At 37.3% G+C, this 25,001-nt stretch overlaps 2 protein-coding genes across 5 annotated transcripts; both read right to left on the bottom strand.

The window, feature by feature from the left end:
- Positions 1-873: 873 nt before the first annotated feature.
- LOC125825035 (cell division protein FtsZ homolog 2-2, chloroplastic-like) lies at positions 874-24,527 on the bottom strand. Of its 4 annotated transcripts, none has more exons than XM_049504386.1 (8): positions 24,404-24,527; positions 21,914-22,650; positions 18,853-19,152; positions 13,698-13,788; positions 3,904-4,028; positions 2,169-2,261; positions 1,420-1,485; positions 874-1,314 (listed from the first exon to the last, which is right to left on the bottom strand). In XM_049504386.1, exons 2-8 carry the CDS (start codon positions 22,538-22,540, stop codon positions 1,183-1,185), a joined length of 1,434 nt encoding a protein of 477 aa, XP_049360343.1. In that variant the 5' UTR covers positions 22,541-22,650; positions 24,404-24,527; the 3' UTR covers positions 874-1,182. The 4 variants fall into 4 exon arrangements, with proteins under 4 accessions (XP_049360343.1, XP_049360350.1, XP_049360356.1 ...); XM_049504393.1 differs by having other exon boundaries at positions 24,290-24,487; XM_049504399.1 differs by lacking the exon at positions 24,404-24,527 and adding an exon at positions 24,176-24,233.
- LOC125825271 (uncharacterized) lies at positions 7,525-8,403 on the bottom strand. Its single transcript, XM_049504625.1, has one exon. It carries the CDS (start codon positions 8,401-8,403, stop codon positions 7,852-7,854), a length of 552 nt encoding a protein of 183 aa, XP_049360582.1. The 3' UTR covers positions 7,525-7,851.
- Positions 24,528-25,001: the final 474 nt, after the last annotated feature.

Genomic DNA, 25,001 nt, shown 5'->3' on the forward strand with positions numbered 1-25,001 from the left:
TTTTTTTTGGGTCAATTTTGTAAAAGTTTGAGTTTGACATAATATATAAATAAACACATCCCAACGGACTTAAATACTTCAATTTTGAGAATGCATATTTAGTCATCACAATCCATCTCGTGAACACTCAACGTTAATGTGACACATAAATTTTAAAAGTATCTAGCTGATCATTTTATAAGTTGGAATGTTCAATTGATAGACGATTTTAAATGTCTATGAAGTGAATTGAAATATTTAGTAGTAAATTAAAACTAAATTTTAGTGTCCGTGTGTTATGCTTCAAATTCTACTATGTCTAGATTAATGATATAGACTGCGAGTCAATTCAAATATTTGAGATATTTTCCTTTGAATAAGACCTTAAATTCAGCGACGATTTCAATAGATACATTGGATACAAATAAACTTATCAATCATCTCCCCTTTCATGTAATTAATCTATATTATAAAGAAAAAATGACCGATTAACCAACCAACGAAGAAAAGTAAAAATCTTCTTGGTGCATCTAAAGTTTCTCTTCTCGATGAGATTGATATTGATGATGGTGACAATACCATCAATAAACAATCACAAACCTAATTTGAAGCTAGAACCGCGAACTAGAAATGAACTAACTATAAATATGAAAATAAATTTCAGATCACCCTTTGAATCGACAATCTATTCTAAGTAAGACAAAATTTTGGATTTGACAAAAGAGTCCTCCAAATATTTTGGTCTTACACCCAATGTGATAAGCCAGAGTGTACACAGACCTTACCCCTACCATTGCCAAAAAGATGTTAAATACTTATCCACGCGGGGTGTAAGCTGATGAACAAGTTCAAAACTGATCCTAAATCACATATATGTGCAAAAGTTCATCTCCAGATATCAACTTTACAGCAACATTTTACAGATCACAAGGTGAAACCAGACTGATTGTGCTCCTAATTGTCTACCTTTGATAGTATCTCCAGCTTATTACACTCACTAGCAAACTAACATGTATAGGCACGATACATTATTATTAAGAAAAACGAGATGGACAATGGTTTTTCCATGAGATAAACTTGATGCATAACCAAGATCCTGTACGTATAGCGCATATGTATCACTTTGAAAGATAGAGATGGAACTCTGTGGAGAACAAGAAGAAAAAGGGAAGTACTATACATGCAGGAAAATGAAGGACTAACTTAAGCTCTTGGATAGCGCGATCGTCCTTTTTTCCTGAGGAACTCAGGAATTTCCACTGAACCACCTTCCAAAAAGGACGCAGGTCGTCTGTTAGTTCCAAGTGAAGCATCTCCCTGTGTTAGTTGGTTTCCCTGTTAGTCGAACATCGTGGAATGTGTATCATAAAATGATCGTCAAAACCAAAGATTTTCACATGTAGTGTAGATGTGAAGGGAGAGGGTGGAAGAGAGGAATACCTGAAGGGGCCTCATATCACTTTCTTCTTGGCGTTTGAAACCAGTGGCAATTAGCGTTATGCTGACCTGCATCACATGGATAATGATGAGACTGACCATGCTGCAAAATGTAAATTCGACGGAAGTCCAATTGAACTTCTACGCCTCAATACCATTGAGACAAATCAGAGATGTAAACAAGTTCTCCAAGTCTCATCTTAACCCTACACTAACATACAAACCCAATAACTTGGGGGGGGGGGGGGGGGGGGGGAGGTGGAGGAAAAAGACTCTTGGCAAACATCAAATCTAATGCAATTGTAAAAACAACAAAGCCTTAATCCTAACTAGATACAAAAACAACAACAAGATACCCAGTGTAATCCCACAAGTGGGGTCTGGGGAGGGTGGTGTATACGCAGCCTTACCCTACCTTGTGTTTTTATAAATAGCTGGTGATAGTTCAGGTAGGAAACGCAATGCAAACACCTGGTAGTTCAGGTATGAAACTTGCAAAAATGTGATACTTCCGGTGTATTTTTGACCATTAACTCTAATATTATATAATGCAGCCAACTCTTTATTCTTTCTCATCTCTGATTAAATTAAAGATCAGTTTCCCAATTTATGACATAACTGCTCAATCTTTCAACTGTCTAATAAGAAGCTTTGGAATTAGTCAATACTTTTTAGCTTCAGTGCATGTCAAGACCTGTAAAGAATCACGTCAACGAAGGAATATCGTAACCTAGTGAGATATACGAACATACCTGTCCACTTATCGATGGGTCTATCACCGCCCCAAAAATGAGGTTAGCACTTGGATCCACAAGGTCATATATAACCTCTGCTGCAGCATTTACCTAAAAAAGTGCAAAGAGGACATGCAAGGATATGAGAGCTGACTTCGCGAATCAGATAAGTCAGAAATTAGCATCATCCCAGGAATGCTCACAAACATAAAATACCAAATGCATACTATGAAAGCTTTTTATTATACTAAGAAAAAACAATTAACTTTCTGCAAACTTGGAGGTCAGGAAGGCTTTGAAACTGATAATAGAGAAAATATGGCACAATCACCACTACAATGACGTTATAATGATAAATTGGTATCTGGTCCAAATTTAAGAAAACAATGATCATCACTGCTGAGCTATGCGACATGGCCAAGGACACCTATGTTGGGTACACGAGAGGATCAGACATAAAGACACTTCGAAAATCAGAACATAAATTCACTCGTATAGATATTTTAAATTTGTACATAATTCTGGTCAAGGCTTAAATATGACCCCAAAATCATAAACTATTAACAACATATTTCAACTGAAGATACAAAGACTGCTTTGCATACAATTGTCTCTATCTAACATAAGATCAAGAGTTTCAAGATATATTATTACCTAGAAGCCATGAAAACAATTTTCTTCCTTGCATTAATAAGTTTTGTTCAAATGCAGACATGAAAACAATTTTCTTCCTTACATTTAAAAGTTTTGTTCAAATGCTGTGATTCTCATAGGAAGTCTACAAACTTAACATTATAACTTGTTTTTATAGCATACAATATGCAATTTTTCACTTCTGGAAATTATATTTTGGTTTAAAAGCTTCATTAAATTGGATAACAACTTATAATCTTCACATCCCTTTCAGAGTCTAACTTAGGGGCCGAAGGGTCCAAAAATTATCTAGAGAAGTTTGGAACTCCAACTTGGCAGGTGTGGTCATGTCCAACTGCTGTCTGACATGATTTTGATGCCTAAAACAAGCATACATTTGGTGTGCATGCATCAGTTTTATCAAAAGTGAAAAGAGTAAAAAAGCTCTAAGGTCCTTTAAGGCTTTAAGCACAAGTGAAGTGTGGCCTTTATTGAAGAAAGGAGCAATGGAGAAAAATACAAATATGTATGTGTAGTCCAAGATTAATAATCACAAGCATGAATAATAAATATATGAACAAAGAAATTTATTAAAAAAATAACGCAAAATATCAATTGTTTAGTGTCGCATCTTCAGGATTACACTCACTCTCACTGGCAAGGAAAAGCTTGCCTTGATGATGACACTGAAACGTGCATAGAGCGAGGCGAAGCGCTCAACATGTTTTGCGCCTCGCTTCAAGGCTTAAGCGCACTTAAAAATGACAACATTGGCATGCATAAATGCTGAGAAACAGCAGATAAGCAAGCAGGATAGACCAGAAGCATAGGTAATTTGATCTTTTTACAACCCTCATGTGCCTTTAGATAAAGTTTCTCTCTTATTGTCATCGTAAGAAACAACCACACAAGGAAATTCACACATTCATATATGCCATCTTCAATAGAAAAATCTCTACACTGAAAAAATTAAAAGGCATCTACTGCCGAAATCTTTTCTACATTATGTAATATATGTCTGCCTTTTTCAGTCAACAAGAGGTGCTCAGGTGCATCCTACGGATGATTAGTAAGTGTATGGGAAGAGAGAGAGAGAGCAAGATAAAAAATAGTTGGGTACCTCAAATAATGTTAGATCACTACCACCAGTTATATTCCACACAATTCCAGTAGCCCTCTCTATACCAATGTCCAGCAGAGGAGATTGAATGGCGTTCAATGCTGCATCTCTTGCTCTGGTCTTTCCTGTAATATCAACAAACAATATCAATTTTCATCTTGACTAGTTAGTAGCAGCATCAACATATCAATCCATTCTCGCAAAAAAAAATAAAAATACTTGTTAGCAATAGCCTCACTACTAAATCCAACTATTAGGGAGATGCACAAAACCATACATGGACAATATACATATATGAAATCTTGATATGCATATTTTGCATGCGAACCTGCTGGAGTTACAGATGAGATTTATGTGCTTTACATTGGACATGACATGGCGCAGTTTCAGCTTACCAAGGGCATGACCTTAGATGGGAGGGGGTGGAGGTCATGGATTAGGGTAGTAGGTAGTAGTGCATTGTCTTGCTATCCATTCATATTAGTAGTTGTAGTATTGCTCCTGTAGTTTCTTGTCCATCGATTGATGTTAATATCTATTGATTCCTTAATACCTCGACTAACGTATGGTTTTGTTATTATTTGTTGTTTTTTGTACTTTTGTTACTTCTATTTTGGGACTGTTTTCCTTGAGTTAAGGGTCTATTGAAGACAACCTCTCTACCTTTGAAGGTAGGGGTAAGGTCTGCGTACACTTTACCCTCCCCCAGACCTCACTTTGTGGGACTACACTGAATATGTTGTTGTACATTGGACATGAAATATTTTCAAATAGCCAAAACAACGTAGAAAAATGCATAGAGTTTCTACCTTCCACAAAAAGAAAAGCCAGAAGTAAGAAGGGGTCCAGCAAGAAATGGACCATCAATCACTATTGTCAGCAAGTGACTGAATTGAAAGAAATCTTAAATCTGCAGCCAAATAGCATCCAATAATAGGAGGTAACTCACAGAAACATGTCAGATGTGTTCAGTCAGAAGAATTTATTTTCCAATTTCCCTAATGGAAACATCAGCAGATAAAGATGTTACTTTTTAGATTATATTCAATTTTTTTAAAGGAAACATGACAAAACACTATGGGTTCACTATTTGAAATTTCTACAAGCAGCTATTTATGTCAATGAGATATCTGCTTAGACTGAAGGGGATCATGTCATGGGTACGAGCTATGGACACAGCCTCTTGCAGAAATGCAAGGTAAGGTCGCATACAATAAACCCACCTAGTAGTCCGGCCCTTCATCGGACCAGTGCATGGCAGGAGCTTAGTGCACCGGGCTACCATTTTTCTTCAGATGTATGCTTAGATTTCTCTTCATAGCATATTGGGATGGAAGGCTATAACTCCCTCAGAACCTCGAGCCATGAATATGGAACCCTTTTCTCCCTCCATGAAGGCCAAAAGTCTCCCCCCACCCCACCCCATGGTTCTCTGCCTTAATGGATGGTGTTTCAGTTGGCAAATGTTTCTTTTAGCAGAAGCTCGTTGAGCCAAAAGATCTGAATTGTCTGCACACAGGCACCACGATCCTTGTTGATTTCACTCTCCCTTCATTTGGTTAGCTCAACCATAACTAGGATAAAAGTGAGCTTAAGGAAGATTCTTGGTATAAACTAGTGGTGGCAAATGGGCAGGTTGGGTCAAATTTGGGCAGGTTGGAAACGGGTTGAGCAAATATGGGTCAATACCCAACCCGCCCATATTTCATGCGGGTAAAAAATGGATTGGGTCATTAATGGGCGGGTTGAAAATGGGTTTACCCAAATTACATAGTATGTGGTTTTGGAACAAATAATATTCTTCAGTTATGTTTAATAATTTGTAGCCAGTGTATCGGTGAAACTGGATATCCACTTTTGTTATATCACAATAGTATGTTTTTTAATCTACTTAGGAATAATTCAAGAACTCAAGACAATATGATCAGTCACATAACCATTTTTTCGATATAAAAGAGCTCGTATAAAACGTGTTTTCTCCACAGACATTTGAAATAAATAAGAATTGTATTGAGAAAACTGTTTGTCTTGTTGATAAAATAAGTACCCCATCTTATATAACTGACTTTGTGTTCTTTTAAAATCTAGTAATACCGTAACTTGATGATTTCTGGTATTTTATGTGTGTGTGTGTGTTAGCGTAAGTGAGTGAATGTGCATTTATTGAAATCGTCACTGAAATTAAGGTCTTATTCAAAGGAAAAGATCTCAAATATTTGAATTGACTCGCAGTCTATATCATTAATCTAGACATAATAGAATTTGAAGCATAACACACGGACAATAAAATTTAGTTTTAATTTACTACTAAATATTTCAATTCACTTCATAGACATTTAAAATCATCTGTCAATTGAACATTCCAACTTATAAAATGATCAGCTAGATACTTTTAAAATTTAGTATTTTGCCGTGGCCTCTTCACTTCTAGTACTTATTTAATCAGACTACTTTGTTATGCTTTTTCTTGAGTTGAGGGTCTATTGGAAACAACCTCTCTACCTCCCAAGGTAGGGGTAAGGTCTGCGTACACACTATCCTCCCCAGACCTCATTGTTGGTTTACAGTGGCTATGCTATTGTCTTTTAGTAATGAAGAACTCTTCTATTTTAGTTTCTAACTTGGTGGGTAATTTCGTCTTCTACATCTTTTTTTGTAGAAATTGGATTTATTGAACTTCTACGCCTCAATACCATTGAGACAAATCGGAGATGTAAACAAGTTCTCCAAGTCTCATCTTAACCCTACACTAACATACAAGCCCAATAACTTGGGGGGGGGGGGGGGGGAGGGGGGGAGGAGGTGGAGGAAAAAGACTCTTGGCAAACATCAAATCTAATGCAATTATGACAAAATAATATTATGATTGAAGTACAAGAAATAACAGATAGTAATAGAAAATGAAGAACAAGAAACTATTAAGAGCAATGCTACAACTATTACTATGGAAGGGTAAGTGAGACAACACTCAACTGCCTATTAGCTTTCTACCCTAATTTATGTACTTTATAGCCTCCTAAGACTCATCTAAAGTCATGTCCTCGGTAATTTAACGCTGAGACATGTCTTGTCTAATCACTTCTCACGAATACTTCTTCGGCCTACCTCTACCTCTCTTGAAACCATCCATAGCCAACCTCTCACACCTCCGTATTGGGGAATCCATATATCTCCTCTTTACATCCTAAACCATCTCAGTCTCAATTTCCGCAGTTTGTCCTCCATTGATCCTACTCCCACCTTGACCTAGATATCTCCATTTCTAATCATATCTCTCATAGTAAGCCCACACATCCATCTCAGTGTCCTCATTTCCGCAACTTTCATCTTCTAAACGTGAGAGTTCTTGACTGACCAATACTCCGCTCCATACAACATAGTTGGTCTAACACCACTCTATAGAACTTGCATTTATGTTTTGAAGACACCTTCTTATCACACAAGACTCCAAATGTGATCCCCCATTTCATCCACCCTACACGAATATGATGTGTGACATCATCGTCAGTCTCTACACTACCTTGGATAGTAAACCCAAGATGTGTCAAAGAGAACTTAACAACAGAAAAGATATAATTTGAGCATACCATATTGAAATAAAAAATTATATACAACTCGACATTGAAAGAGAGGCATTAACAGTAAGTGAGATATAGTTGAATGAATAATTCCAATTCCTCTATTCGCCAAAAAGCATCCCCTGAAATAGCTGAGCATTCAAAAATAGAGCGAAGTTGCAAGATGCCAGCAGCCACACAACAGAAAAAGAAAAAAGAAAAATCTTATACAGCATTGTTTTAGAATTGAAACTACTTAAGCTAAGCATCAAGGGTATCACAATCATCTGCATCTATTGAGAGGAGCATCCTTTTGCTTCATTTATCTTTTTCCCCCTGTGTCGTTACCTAGAGTATTAGAAACAAGTGTGGACGAGAAATTGGAACCAAATTAATGATCTTGGTTGTCCAACAAATTCTTTAACCTATCCAAAACTTGGGCAGCTTCGGCCTTAGCTGACAGAGCTTCCTGGACCCTAATGTCGGTGTTTATCCTGGCCATAACAGCAACATTGTGGATAGACTCAGAAGCAATGGTAGCAGCGGCAACCAACTGTTTAGCCAAATGGAGATTGATTTCAATGGCGTTATTAGCAGGATTGGGAGTGACATGGAAGAAAGTAAAATTAGGGTTAGAACAAGGAGGGCACAAGTAACTAGGGGAGGAGGAAGCAGCATCAGAGACACAAGAGAGGAGTGAGATAGAGATGCATTTTGAGCATCGGAGATGGAGGTGAGGGGGAGGAGGACTGTGGAGGAAGACATCAAAGCAGATGGGACAGAAGGAAACGGGGTAGGAGTCCAGTACGCAGGCGGTGCAAAGATGGAGGTTGCGAGCTCTGAAGGGGAGAAAGTGGAGGATGAAAGGGCGAGTGGCGGTGCAAACCGCGAATCGGCGTCCAGAACCACCTTCAGATGGCTGCTCCTCCACCTGCTGCAGCATCAGAAAAAATAATTTGCTCTATCCCTATGGCCTATCGTAATCTCACATTTATTTATAGGGACCGATATGGGAAACTAGTTGAGATTTTAAGAATCCAACCCCCTCCTTTGATCTCTTATGTTCTGTATGCATTCATAACTGATTGAAATAGATACATATTTCCTCTTTTACATGGAAATTCTGAAATATCACACGAAATTGTTCCGGTTATCTGCAGCAGCCAGTTCTCTTTGTTATTAAATGAAATTCCTTGAATTGCAAAATATTTTGTCTACTGAACATGACCTTCATTTCGCCTCAACTTCCACATTTCAGTAAGTCTCTATACAGATGAAAAAAGAACTCCATAGTGTCCCTACCAGTTTGCGCGCATCTCAACTAATTCCATGGGGTACCTACTAATTCCCACCAGCACAAATACTGGGAACTCTATCCACCAAGGCTTGTACAGATGGGAAGAAATAACCTAATGCTTTTGGCACCACTGAGAATTAACCTGAGACCTCTAGGCCACACCCTTGGGTGAGGCTGCATACGCGCACCTCAAAAACTTCTCAGGAAATTAGCCTTGAGCTTATTTGTTATTTCAGTTTAGATTGTTACAACAAACGAAGGAAAATAAAGCTCAAAGCCAGATTACACCATGGAATAGGGACGATGGGAAACTGGAAGTTGCGAGACATATGGTAGACATGCCTGGAAAATATAAGAAAGATTTGGGGGAGAAAAGTACAGCGATAATGGTACAATCATTGGCAGAGGAGAATACAAATGGAGGAGCAGAGGATGTTATTCCACTGGGTATCCAATTCCCAGAGGAAGACTACAACACACTGAGCACCTCAGAATGGATACAACAAAATATAATCAAACTGAGCTCGGAATTTGGGGTTAATTTCAAAGGATGTGAGGAGAGAGCGAAGGAATTATTGATGAAAATTGACAGTAATAAGCGAGAAAGTAAGGGGAAACAGAGTGAACAGTCAACATGCAAGAAGAAAGGGGGGTATTTGTCCATCATGGATCAATGAATTTAAACATTGTTTCCTGGAATGTGAGGGGACTGAATTGTGGGAAGAAAAGGTGTATGCTCAGGAATATGTTAAGAATCTGGAAAGCAGATGTTGTGTGTTTTCAAGAGACAAAACTGGAGAGGGAGATTGCAAACATAGTTAAAGAAATTTGGGGTAGTAGATGGGCAGATTATGTGCAACTAGAAGCTAGTGGGACTAGGGGAGGCATACTAATTATGTGGGATAAAAGAATATGGGAAGGGGAAGTAAGTAGTGTGGGAGCATACTCAGTTGTTGTTTCTCTGGCAAAAACCAGGATTTAAAATGGCACCTAACAGGAGTCTACGCCCAAAATGACAGAGTTGAAAGGGAAGAAACTTGGTTGGAAGTGGGGGCAGCTAGAGGTCTATTTACATGTCCTTGGGTCTTATGCGGGGATTTCAATACAGTGAGATATCCTTCTGAGAAGTTCAACTGCAGTAGAATCAGCAGGTCAATGACAGATCTTTCAGAGTTCATTGAAGACATGGAATTAATGGACTTAGACTTAGTAGGGGGAGAGTTCACACGGAGGAAAGGTGAAAGACATTCCACAGCAGCAAGACTAGACAGGTTCATGATCTCTGAAGATTGGGATACAAAATTCAGGAATATCAAGCAGTCTATTCTGCAGAGAATTGTCTCTGATCATTCCCCATTGATGCTACAATGTGAAGAATGGGGGTCAACCAAATCATATTTCAAGTTCGAAAATTGGTGGCTGACTACAAAAAATCTCAATGACAAGAGTAAAGGGATGGTGGGGGTCTTTTCATTTCCAGGGAAAACCAGATTTTATACTGGTAGCAAAGCTGAGGGCATTGAAAGAAAGTTGAAAGAGTGGAGCAAGACCAGTCTGGGGAATCTGAAACAACAAAAGCAACTTGTACTCAATCAATTAGCAGAACTTGAAAGGATACAGGATCAGAGAATTTTGGAGGAAGGGGAGATAGTTTCCATATTAGCTCTTACCACTGAGTTGGAAGAAATAGTCAAAAATGAAGAAACAGCATGGAGATAGAGATCTAGGGCAGTTTGGCTTAGACAGGGGGACAGGAATACCAATTTCTTCCACAAGGTAGCAAATTCACACAGAAGAGTCAACACTACTGATAAAATCAAAGCCAGGGAAGAGTTACTAACTGAACCTGCTGAAATTCAAAGAGAGATCACTCTGAAACTGAGGATTGGAGGCCAGAATTGGAAATGAGGGAGTGTCCTATGATTGATGAAGATGACAACAACCAACTGATGGCCCCTTTTGAAGCTCAGGAAATTCTAGAATGCATCAAAGCATGTGCGGGGGACAAAGCCCCTTGCCCGGATGGCTTTTCAATGGATTTTTTTTAGACAGTGTTGGGATATCATCAAAACAGAATTGGTTGCAGCAGTTCAAAACTTCTATGTGGAAGGAGTGTTTGAGAAGAGTATAAATGCTACTTTTGTGACTTTGATACCTAAGAAGATAGGGGCAGAAGAACTTAATGACTTTAGACCAATAAGTTTAGTGGGGGGAGTTTACAAGATAATTGCAAAACTTTTGGCTGATAGACTAAAGAAGGTGATGCATAAGCTCGTGAACAAGCAACAAATGGCCTTTATCAAGAGAAGGCAGATCATGGATGCAGTGTTGATAGCCAATGAATGTGTTGATTCCGGGAAAAAGGATAAACAACCAGGGATCCTATGCAAGCTGGATATCCAGAAGGCATATGATCACCTGAATTGAACTTTTTGATGAAGATGATGCAGAGGATGGGTTTTGGTCAAAGATGGTTAAAGTGGATCAGACATTGCATATGGGTTTTTCCCATCAAACAGGGGTTTGAGACAAGGGGACCCCCTATCTCCTTTTCTTTTTATCTTGGCTATGGAGGGGTTGCGCAACCTATTCCAGACTGCAAGAGCAAATGGTTGGATCAGAGGTTTCAAAATAGGGGAGAATACAAGAAACTCTAGAGATCACTCATCTACAGTATGCAGATGACACTTTTGTATTTTGTGGAGCTGTAAAGGAGCACAAGCTAATTTTGGGAGTCATTTTAAATATTTTTGAGGCTGTGTCAGGTTTGCACGTAGACTGGAACAAGAGAATCATTTATCCAGTAAACACAATACCAAATATTGAGGACTTAGCTTACAAGCTTGGAGGGAAAGTAGGTGAACTACCAACAACCTACTTGGGAATGCCTTTGGGGGCTAAGAGCAAATCAAGTGGAATATGGAGTGGTGTAATTGAAAAGTGTGAAAGGAAGCTCGTGAACTGGAAATGTCAATATCTATCCTCAGGTAGCAGACTAACTCTAGTTAATAGTGTCCTGGATGCCTTGCCATCATACATGATGTCAATATTCCCTATATCAGCCAAAGTAACCAAGAGGTTAGATGCAATTAGGAGGAACTTTCTATGGAAGGCAGTGAAGATAAGAAGAAGTATCATTTGGTCAAATGGGAGGAGTTGCTAGTTAGCAAGAGAGGGGGTGGAATAAACATCAGAGATCTGAGTACGCAGAATAAGAGCTTGATGATGAAATGGTTGTGGAAATTTGCCTCACCAGAAGTATCTCTATAGAAGAAAGTAATAACAGCAAAATATGGCATGGAGGACAAGTGGATGACAGGGGGGGGACCAGCCCTTATGATTGTAGTGTATGGAGATCAATCAGGAACTTATGGCTACTGGTCAAAGATAGAACAAAATGTAAGGTTGGTAATGGAGAAAAAGTGGCCTTCTGGAATGACATCTGGTGCGGACAAGAGACACTCAAACAAGCATTCCCTGAGCTACATAGTCTAAGTCAAGCACAGGAAGCATCGGTGGAAGACTGATGGACAGGACAAGGGTGGAATTTACATCTGAGAAGAAACTTAAATGACTGGGAAATAACATCCATAGCAAGATTTCATGACACAATGGCTAGGGCTACCAATCTAACAGAAGAGCAAGATAGACTGATATGGAAAGGGGAGAGAAAGGGAGAGTTCACTGTAAGATCTGCATATCGAGAATTGAGACCTATTGAAGAGCAGCAAGCAGGATGGCCTTGGAGGATGATCTGGAGAACAAAAATCCCATACAAGGTGAATTATTTCACATGGCTTTTGGCAAAGGAGGAAGTCTTGACACATGAAAACTTGAACAAGAAGAAACACAACCTTTGCTCTAGATGTTATTTATGCGAAGAACAGGTGGAGACAGTCAACCATCTCTTTTTACACTGCAAATGGACAGATCAATTATGGCAGATGTTCATTCACAAGAGGAAGATCAAGTGGACAAAACCAGGGAGAATCACAGAAGTTCTAAAATGCTGGAATAGTGATGGAAATGCAGGAAAAAAGGAGGAGAGATGGAGGATTGTCCAAGCATGCATTTGGTGGACAATTTGGAATAAAAGGAATCAAAGATGTTTTGAAGGAAAGAACAACAATATTCAGAAGATAAAGATTAACTGCCTAGGTCTTTATTATTTTTGGTGTAAGCAAGTAGTAATAGGAAATTCTGAAGATGTTTCTAATGTTATTGACTGGCTGTAACTAGAAGATCTTAGGGCTGATGTAAGTACACTTTGATGTAGTATACCTGTGGATATATAGAAGTAAATGTTACCTTTCTCAAAAAAAATAAACCTTGAAATATGTCAAGGACTGCACTTTTGCACAAGAAAAATGGAACTGGTGCAAAATATGTAGTGATAGGCACAGGCACGACTAATATTTTACACTAGACTTTAACAGAATACAATATTTTAGTCAACTGGTGGATAACTTTTATTAAGTAAAAGCATATAAATTTAGACAACATGGATAAATTCTGACAGCTGCATATGTCCATTTTTTGTGATAACCATAGCGTCCACACCATGTTGCGCACATCTCAACTAATTCCCACCAGCACAAATACTGGGGAACTCTATCCACCGAGGCTTGTACAGATGGGAAGAAATAACCTAATGTTTTTGGCTCCACTGAGAATTGAACCTGAGACCTCTAGGCCACACCCTTGGGTGAGGCTGCATACGCCCTTTTTATCAGTAACAATACATAGTTTTTTTTTATTTAATGTCTTGTGAGGTTCGCATAAATAATGATTTAGCCATGTAGGTTGTATGTGTGTCTCATTAAGCCACGTCATCACATAACCTAGAGACTTTAAAATCACATGACATTATGAGTTAAAAGGGAACCAACAAAGAGAAATGGCTTAGTGCCAACAACCATCAAATGGCTTTTTGAACTTACCCGTAGCAGTTCCTATTCCCATTAAAGAAGACCCAGCATTTGCCATAATAGCACGCACATCAGCAAAATCCACATTTACTAGCCCGGGAATCTGTAATTCATGCCAGATATATCATGGATAAATAAATACAAGCCTTGATATTCACCCACTTAGCAAAAGAATGCACTTTGGAAAGAAAATCCAATTTATGCAGAAGGAAAGAATATGCCAAATATAGAAAATTGACATGTATTTGCTACATTAAGGTCCATAACTTCAGATGCATTTAAGTGAAGATGAACGCATGAAGAGTACATGGAGTTATCCTCCTAAGGGGAGTGATACTTATGAGCCTCATTTGCCTTGGAAGTAGTAAGAGGATCATATGGTAAGATTCAGAAGCTTGTGGTGATAAATGAGCCATCATTTTACTTCTTTTATTTTTTGATAAAATGTGTTAAAATCCTGGAAATATTCTATAGTATATATGTATATGTAAATATAGTAGGTAGCTTGATTTAATCCTAGATTTATTCCTATTTTAATTAGGTATTAATTACCTTTCCTTTTTAGGACACGTAAACTCAGATATTTAAACCCCAATAGCTTGTGGGAATAATCAAGGTGAATTCTCTCTCAAACTCTTATTCTCTATTAGAGTTTTCTTTAGTGAGGAAACATGAATAAAATAAGGGAACAAAATTGTTGAGCGTTTTTCCAGCAAAACCTCCATTGCTCCACAATTTCGACATTCTCCAGGGGTACTTTGCATATATCAGTACCACCATTACAATCGGAATCCTCGTTTGTGATGTTTTCCGACCACTTTTCCGGCAGATCCCTTTTTCAGTAGATTCGTTGCAACATTCCGACCCTACCCATTTAATTTCTTTACTAATTTCAATCACTTTCCAGCGGCCAGATCTAATTTTCCAGCGAGACAACAAGCAGTTTTTCCAATCTATTCTTCAGGTGCTTTTCTGGAATTCGCGTTTTTTTTTTACACTAATAGATCTGTTTTCATGTCTCTTGGATTCGACATGTTTGGCACTAAATTAATGGGCTCCAACAACCCTCAAACTGAATCCACTGGTAATCCAACCAATCGACTGGTCTCTTTGTCTGAGATAGAATACAATGACTTTCTTCAGTACCAGGCGAGTAAGCAGACATCTTCATCAATAGCTTCTGTTGCCCAAAATGGTAATCATGTTAATCCTGCTACTTGTATCTCACAATCCACCACACATGGTTGTTGGGTCATGGACTCAGGCGCTACTTCCCACGTTACTGGTAACAAATTTGTATTGTCTGATATTACTTACTCTTGGTCCCTTCCCACAATTAGGTTAGCTAATGGTTCTCAAACCAAGGCAACCGGAATCGGTCAAGCCAATCCCTTACCTTCCTTGACTCTGAATAATGTTTGTCTTGTCCCTGGTTGTTCCTTTAGCCTCATGTCAATAAGTCGTTTGGCTAAGACTTTAAATTGTTTCGTCTCATTCTTTAGTGACTTCTTTGTTATACAAGACCTCTGTACGGGAAGGATGATTGGAGAAGGGCATGAGTCAAATGGACTTTATTATCTCAATTCTCATAGATCCACTACAGTTTGTTCAATATCTGACTCTCCAGATTTAATCCACAGACGATTAGGACACCCTAGTTTATCCAAACTTCAAAAGATGGTACCTAACTTGTCCAAATTGTCTAAGTTAGATTGTGAGTCCTGTCAATTGGGGAAGCACACCCAAGCTACTTTTTCACGTAGTCCTAATAATTGTGAGGAGTCTCTTTTTCATTTAGTTCATTATGATATTTGGGGTCCTAGTAGAATTAGTTCTACATTGGATTTTAAGTATTTTGTTACTTTCGTTGATGACTACTCAAGGTACACTTGGATGTTCTTAATGAAAGATCTTTCTGAATTATTTTCCATATTTCAAACTTTTTGTGATGAAGTAAAAACTCAGTTTGGTGTTTCTATTCGCACTTTTCGTAGTGATAATGCGCGTGAATATTTATCAACTCAATTTAAACAATTTTTGTCTTCCCATGAAACTCTTCATCAAACATCTTGTCCTTATACTACACAACAAAATAGGGTTGCAGAGAGAAAAAATAGGCATATTGTTAAGACTGCACGCACTCTTCTCATACAAGCAAATGTTCCATTGCATTTTTGGGGGGATGCAGTGCTCACCTCTTGTTATCTGATTAACCGTATGCCTTCCTTTGCTATTCAAAATCAGGTTCCGCACTCTGTTTTATTTCCCCAATCACCCTTATTTTCTCTTCCACCACGTGTCTTTGGGAGCACATGCTTTGTCCATATACTCACTCCAGAAAAAGACAAATTAGCTCCTTGTGCTCTTAAATGTGTCTTTCTTGGTTTTTCAAAAGTACAGAAGGGATATCGATGTTTCTCACCTCACCTCCAGCAATACCTTAAGTCCGTTGATGTTACTTTTTTTGAAGGTCAGCCCTACTTCACATCCTCACCTGTTGAACAATTAGGCATTTATGAGGTTCTACCAATTCCATCTTTTGGAGATCCCACCATAGTCTACCCTTCCACCTCATCTTCTATAACTCCATCTTCCTCTTTTGCACCTCCACCACTATTGACCTATCATCGTCGTCTGCGCCCAAATGATTCAAACCCTTCACCAAAATCCTTGCCTACTGAGGACTTGTCTACAAAGAGTTCTTCCGTTGACACTCGAAAAGGTAATCGCTCTACTCGTAACCCTATTGTTTGAGCTATCATGGTTTGTCAACGGCCCATACTGCCTTTGTAACATCACCATCCTTTGTGTCTATTCCTAAGACTATAGGTGAAGCTTTTTCTCATCCAAACCAGCAACAAGTTATGATTGAGGAGATGCCTGCCTTACGATCTAGTGGTACTTGGGAGCTTATTCCTCTACCTCCAAATAAATCTACAATTGGTTGTCGTTGGGTATATACAATGAAGGTTGGCCCCAATGGACAGACTGATCACCTAAAAGCTCAACAAATGGTCAAGGGTTATACACAGATTTTTGGTCTTGACAATGGTGATACCTTCTCTCATGTGGCCAAGATTACTTCAGTCCATCTCTTTTTATCCATGGCTAATGTTCGTCATTGGCCTCTCTACCAGTTGTATATCAAAAATGTCTTTCTTCATGGAGATCTCGAAGATGAGGTATATATGAAACAACCATCTGGTTTTTTTACTCCGAGGGAGGTTAGTAACATGGTGTGGAGACTACAACGAGCACTCTATGGCTTGAAACAGTCTCCTCAGGCATGGTTTGGGAAGTTTAGCATGGTTATTCAAGAGTTTGGCATGGTACGAAGTGAAGCTGATCATTTTGTGTTCTATTGTCACTCCGCTCCATGTTTGTGCATGTATTTGGTAGTGTACATTGATGACACATTTATCACATGTAATGATGATGAGGGAATTACCGAATTCAGACATCACCTTTTCCAGCACTTTCAGACTAAGGATCTTAGTCGATTGAGGTACTTCTTGGGCATTGATGTTGCTCAATCCAAATCAAAAATTGTCATTTCACAGAGGAAATATGCACTTGATATTCTTGAAGAGACAGGGATGACAAATTGTAGGCCTATAATTCTCCAATGGTTTCAAATGTTAAGCTCTTACAAGGTCGAGGGGGCCTCTTAGCAATCTTGGGAGATATATTTACTCATATGCTATAGAGATCGATTTTCATTTTGCCAGAGAAAATGTACTCTCAGGAGACATCATCACAAGGTTTGTGAGGTCAAGTCATCAGCTTGCAAGCATATTCATCAAGTCCCTAGCCGGTCCCAAACGAGTTATATATGTAACAAGCTTGGTACATCTAATTTGTAATTTTGTATGCATCAACTTGAGGGGGAGTGTTAAGAGTCCTAAAACTATTCTATAGCATATGTGCAAATATAGTAGGTAGCTTGATTTACTCCTATTTTAATTAGGTATTAATGTGTATCGATTTCCTTTCCTTTATAAGACATGTAAACTTAGCTATTTAAACCTCAATAGCTTGTGGGAATAATCAATCTGGTTCTCTCTCAAACTCTTGTTTTCTCACAAAATGTACTATCATTTTACATTATTGATAACGTACCAAATGAGTGCTAACAAATCGGTGGGTGTGGGTCGTATGCGGGAATTGCCCTTTCCACTTACTAATATCAAGGTCAAAAACACTAAAAAGAGACGAGGGCAATCAGCATTTGTGAGCCAGGCTTCATTAAATGGCACCCCCTTAAAGTTGTATTCACATCATTTTCTCCTAATGTGATTCAAGAAAAAAATCTCGACAATTCCAGCTCAATAAAACCTTATAAGAAGATTTTACACCTCTAATTAGTTACATTTATTGCTACTTTTTAACCTTGATTAGCTTGATTAAAGTTGTTAAACTAATTACTTCCCTTTTTAGGCATCATCTTCATCACTTTCAGTGTTATTTTCAAGATTTCCTTTTAAGCAATATCACAATTATATGCCCAATAACACTAAATTCACATAGTGCATACATTACAACTTAATATTGTGCTCCCTAATACACTTTAGACCTATAACTAAATTATTCCATAGAAATGCATATGCTTTTTTATATATTCCATCCGAAATACATAAGGTATCATTTAACACCTAATCTATTTCGATACAAATCCTTAGATTGGCAATGTGTGGTGGCATAACCAATTCTTAGTTCTTATTTCTCCTATCTTGCTTAAACACATGTAAGATCAGTTCTAACTTTCAATTGCATTGTTTATATTTACTACAATGATTTTTACCTTATCATGAGCCGAGGGTCTATCGGAAACACCCTCTCTATCTTCACAAGGTAGGGGTAAGGTTGCGGAAACACCACCCTCCCCAAATCCCAGTTGTAGTATTACGCTGGGTATGTTGCTATTTTTGTTGTTATACATCTTTGTTTTACACTAAGGCGCGAGGAAATCTAGAGATTTATACTTCACCTGTGTATAGCTTAAGATTTCCCTTCAAAGCATAGAACAAACATAACACATCCTGGTGATGCATATAAAAGTAAGATCCTAGACGTAAAGCATTATCAGGCAAATGCTTACTTAGGATCATAGGCACTATGCAAGCAGAAAACAGAAAATGAAAGATAAGACTGTGACCAACAAACTTACCGTAATTATATCAGAAATACCACGAACACCTTGCCGAAGAATATCATCAGCCAGGTTAAAAGCTTCAGTTACTGGGGTTGATGGAGAAACAGCTGTCAATAATTTGTCATTTGGAATGACAATCAGAGTATCAACATTTTCTCTCAAAGCTGCAATTCCTTCTTGGGCTTGAACTGCTCTTCTTCGTCCCTCAAAAGAAAAGGGGGTTGTAACGATACCAACAGTTAAGATACCCATTGATTTGGCAGTTCCTGCAATTATAGGAGCCGCACCAGTCCCTGTTCCTCCACCCATTCCAGCCTGTACATAGCATGTTGTAGCCCACATATGAGGAAGGAACAAAAAGTGAGAGAATAAAGCCTCCGGAAACTCCAAAGATATGTGAGGAATTTTAATTTACATACAATAACACGTAAGCATCCCACATTTAGCTTTACAGCACTTTCAAGCAAATATATCCTTGGTATTGAATGCAGTGATATCAAAAGCAAAAAGTACAAAAAAGATCTAAGGGTCCATTGGGGCATTAAGCACAAATAAGGTGTGGGCTTTAATGAAAAAAGGCACAAAGGGAGAAACATACAAATATACATACATACATATAATATATATATATATATATATATATATATATAGACAAACATATGAACAAAGAAATTGAAAAAAAAAATGATCACGTGAAATATCAACTGCTTAGTGTCACCTCTTCAGAAGAGGCTCATTGGCAAGAAAAAGTATGCTTTGGAACCTTGATGACAACACTGAAGGGCACATTACACGAGGCGAAGCGCTCAACACATTTTGAGCCTCGCTTCAGTTTTTGAACAAGCACGCCTTTGACAAAACTGATTGAATGACATTTATACCATATCAAGGGGGAAGGACTCCTTCTCAAGGATGATAAGCATGGCACGAAAACCAAAAGAACGGGAGATTAGATTCCTCTCTTACACCAAGAAATGGCCTGATACCATCTCGAATGAAGGGTAGGTATACACTTTTTACTTTTTTATGGCGTACTATATGATGCCCTTCTTGGATGCTTATAGCACCATGTTGATGATTAATAAGGCTAATGCAATCTGACAAAGTCTTGGAACCAAAAGTCCAAGGGAGAAATTTGAATTACATTCTTGGGTACATCCTCTTTTTATGAGTATGCTTAAAAATGTATCTTCACATTAAGAAACTTAATTGTGACTTCCGGAAATAATTTGAAGTTCAAAATATCTTGGTATTGGATTGATACTAAGATCTAGCCATGCTACAAGCACCGTTTTAGTTACCATCTATTTACGCTTGTAGGCTTGTACCAATATAGCCTCTCATTCAATTAAGCATGCTTTGTTTTGAAAGTTTATCAACTCTTTGCAAGGATGATACAATACGCCAGATCCTTCCTCATGAAATATCGTTTATTTTTGTCCTATCAGATAAATCAAAAACAATTTTCTGATTGCAATTTTAAAAGCTAAGCATAACAAAATTTATTCTCTCCAGCTCCCGATTCACCTAATGATCCTTTTTGCTTGGTATCAACCCTTTCCTTTTAAACTAAGAATACTAATTACACACGTATTTGGAAACTTATGTTACTAGAAATATCTTCTCATTGCCTCACAAAATAATACGATATATAATTCTCCCTCCTTTCCGAAATGAAGGTACGGCTTGAAGTACGAAAGGCAAAACATATAATTTTCGGTGTTAATTTAAATATTGATTCTTAAAAAAAAATTGTGAACAATTAGATCTTTAGAAACTAAAAAAAAAAGTATGTAAGTCACAAGTTAGAGATATTTAGAAAATTATTGAAAGAATCATAATCATAGAAACATATAAAATGCCTATTAATAGCCATTAATAGATACTTCAAATTTATTTTGGTAGTGTTAATGGCTATTAAGATACTCGTGTTTTATATCAAAAACTAAATGATTCCTTCCTCTACTAATTCTCCTTAACCCTTTAGCTTATGCAATACGAAGGCAATAGGCAGTCAGACACGCTTCAGGTTGAATATTAGCATTTTCAAGTTGGTAGATCAGAGAAGCTATAAGGGATGGAGCAGACTAATGTGACACCTATCTTTCTAATGAGCACCAAAGACACTAAACTTTGTTTATAAAAAGCATATTTAAGGTGTACTTTCCTCCAACAGTCATCCTTTACTGTATCAAGTGTCTTTATGGTCCAGGGAAAGAGCTCAGAAATTTTGCAAACGGGGTGGGAGGAAGAGCGTTGCCAGGTTTAAGTGAGTATACTTTAACTGCATTTCATTACATAACGTTACATTTAACATATGAATTCTGCATGTTATTTAACCAATTCAATCTGGTACTATAACTAGAAAAAACCTTTCAGCTGCTCTGCACAATGGACAGAAAGAAGCTAAGTTGTTCAGATTCGAGTGTGGGTGTTCAATACGGGTGTGGATCTAGATGTTGGATCCTCCATGGTCTAAATTTTAAGATTCAGGAGCATGGGTCCAAGTATGGATACAGATGTGGGGATTCAACTAAAAATAATATAAATATCTAAAAATAGGGTTATATGTCTAAATTATGAGATATTATGTGGTCAATATACAAGGTCTTCAGATGAGAAAATATTGACCAAGAGGAGAATCCCAAAAGGAGATATAAGGAAAAAGACTGACATAGAAATTTCGATATACAAGGTATTCCATTTTCTTCATTTCACCTTAGCTTTTGGTTTGATTATAGAAATCATTGCATCTGTCCCAAATTTATCCGATTTTGGTCAAAATACCCAAAATCAATTGACCATATCCGCTACAGATCCCACACCCACGTCGTGTCAACACGGGTGCGGAACCGAAACTGAAGGGGTCCGAGCAACTAAGGAAAGTATTGTCTCACGAAAAGAAGATACTTAGTTTTACTATAAAAGAAAGAATTAGAAGTTTCTATACAATAGTTTATGAAATCTAAGTTTCTGACAAATGAGAGGGGAAACGAAACAAAGGAAAGAATAAAGTGTATTTCATATAACCCAAAACTTCTTTTTCCAATAAAGTTATTACATAGGTTGAACTTACAGTCACAAAAACCATGTCTGAGCCGTAAACTGCTTCCTCAATGGCCTGCTTACTCTCATTGGCAGCATTCATCCCTATATCTGGATTACCGCCTGCGCCAAGTCCCCTTGTGAGTTCTTGACCTATTGGCAGTCTATGCTCAGGATTTACAGGTGACATCCTCATTGCTTGAATATCAGTGTTTACAATCCAAAACTCTACACCCTTCATAGAGCTCTCAATCATGCGATTAACTGCATTTGATCCACCACCTCCTACACCAACCACCTTGATTTTGGCCTCATTAAAATTGTTCGATCTTGATGAATCCATCAAACTCTCACTGACATTTCCACTTGAGCTTTCTTGTCTAGAGGTAGTCATTGTATTGTTACCTTCGCCTCTGAGCATAGAAATTTCGGGATGTAGATTGAGAAAGGGATCTTTGTTTTGATACTGATTGACACTGTGGGAATTGGCTGAACATTTGAATTGAGGCAAACTTGAGGTACCCTTTTGATTAACGCCCAGATATCCAATCTTCTCATCTTGAATTTTCAAAGGGCAAACTCTACCACCAAGAATAGTCAATACCCCTCGTGACCGTCGCGTATCAGGAGGCATAAATACAGCTGATGTACAAGCCATAACAGAATTTTCCCACACTCAAACTCAAACTATTCTGATTAATCCAGAAAAAATATAATCGACCTCCTAGATAATATCTGAAGTTCCAGTCCAGTTTTTTCTTTCAGCCCCTGCCAATCAATAAAACAGGAAAAACAGCGCACACTGTTTAAAGGAAGCTTGTAACTGGTAGCTATAAAAGGGGTTCTAGTCCTCAATAATCAAAATTTACTAACACATATGAGTTACCAAACTCCAAAACTGTGCCACAATTTCAGATTTAGTGAGTATAATACAGCACAAAGTTTAACACAGCCCTAATAGCAGCAGAGCAGAAATTAGAAGAAAAAAGACAATCTTTATCGAGTAGCATTACACAAACCCAAAAAGAAATTAACTCCATAAGAATAAAGAACCTTATAATTGTATAGGTTGAGAAAATGCAATAGCAGGAAGAAAAAGGCAATATTTATCAAGTAGCATTACACAAACCAAAAAGAAAACAACCGCATAAGAATAAAGAACCTCACAATTGTATAGCTTGAGAAAATGCAATAGCAGGAAGAAAACTTAGATGGTTTGGCTTGGGATTCCCATAATGGAGGTCTTAAGTTCAAAACCCCTTGCATTCTGGGTCAAGCTCATTGCACAGGGTTGCCTAGTGCGGTTTAACTCTCTTGTGTGGTTTGCGAGCTATTGCACATGAACGGGGTTTACCCTGTGCACACCCAAAGGGTAGCAATTGTGGGATCCCTTGGCATAAAAAGAAAGACCATCTTATCAAGTAGCACTACACAACCCCAAAAGAAAACAAACACCATAAGAATAAAGAACCTCACAAGTGTATAGATTGAAAAAACCAGTAGCAGGAAGAAAAAGGCAATATTTATCAAGTAGCATTACACAAACCCACAAAAGAAACAACCTCATAAGAATAAAGAACCTCACAATTGTATAAATTGAGAAAATAACTTTACCTTTATCAAAAAAAATAAAATTTGTATAAAATTGAGAAAATTCAATAGCAGGAAGAAGAAAAAATGCAATGTTTATTGAGTAACATTTACAAACCCACAAAAAAAAACAACCCCATAAGAATAAAGAACCTCACAATTGTATAGATTGAGAAACTTCAATTACAGGAAAAATAAATGCAATCTTTATCAAGTAGCATTACACAAACCCAAAAAGAAAAAAACCACATAAGAATAAAGAACCTCACAATTGTATAGATTAAGAAAATTCAATAGCAGGAAGAAGGAAAAAAAGCAATCTTTATTAAGTAACATGACATAAAGCCACAAAGAAACAACCCCATAAGAACAAAGAACCTCACACATTGTATAGATTGAGAAAATTCAATAGCAGGAAGAAAATAAAAAGCAATATTTATAAAGTAACATTACATAAACTCACTAAGAACACAACTCCATAAGAATAAAGAACCTTATAATTGTATAGATTGAGAAAATTCAATAGCATGAAGAAAAAAAATGCAATCTTTATCAAATAGCATTACACAAACCCAAAAACAAAACAACCCCATAAGAACAAAGAACCTCACAATAGTACAAATTGAGTAAATGCAATAGAAGAACACAAAAAAATACAGTCTTTATTAAGTAGCATTACACAAACCCCATAAGAATAAATCACCTCACAATTGTATAGATTGTATCAAGATTCTCAAAACAATAGCAAACCTAACACTTCACCTAAAAACTGTGGGAAAAAAACAAGAAATGGAAAGAGGAGAAAACAAAATGGCACCTGAAATTGAAGAGACAGAAACCCAAAAGAGAATTGTAGGATTCTTGATCAAAGAATTGCAGAAATTCTTTGAAATTTTGAAGAAAGTTAGAGAAAGAGAAGAGTTTTGGCTACTATTGGTGCTGTTGTATTCAGCTCACAAAGTAGAGTAGGACTAGGAGAAGTGTTGGCAATTCCCCTTTTTGCATATTTTGTTAGTTTGTTGGGGGAATAGTATGAGAAGGGCCAAATCTTGTTTGTGTTTGACCCTTTAGCCCATTTTGAGAAAAATATCTTTGCACTTTCTACCAAAACTATTACTCTCATTCACATGAATTTGCTTTAGAATCAATCTTAGCTTTTTTCTCTTTACCAAATTTGTTCCTATCTAATGGAATGTTGTTGGATTAAATGACAAAAATATTATTGAGTTGTTTTATTTCCTTTACCTTATGGAAATAAAAAACAAATATAAGATTTCATTTTTAAACTTTTTAGAACAAATATATTTGAGAAGAAATACGTTATACATATATCTTACATAAGTTCAGCTCCCGCGTAATCATGATTAAGTTTCTAATTACTATTAAATTGGTTGGGTTAATGTGGAATTTGAGTATATATATAATTTTTTATCTAATTTAAATAATAACCTCGAAAATCAAGATTAGATTTTTATTGTATGTAGCTAAAGGTACCAAATTTTGTGTTGATAAAAAATACGTATACTCTA

This window comes from Solanum verrucosum, unplaced genomic scaffold, assembly GCF_900185275.1.
Source record: "Solanum verrucosum unplaced genomic scaffold, falcon-dt-bn FXZP01000125.1, whole genome shotgun sequence".
Classification (NCBI taxonomy): Eukaryota; Viridiplantae; Streptophyta; class Magnoliopsida; order Solanales; family Solanaceae; genus Solanum; species Solanum verrucosum.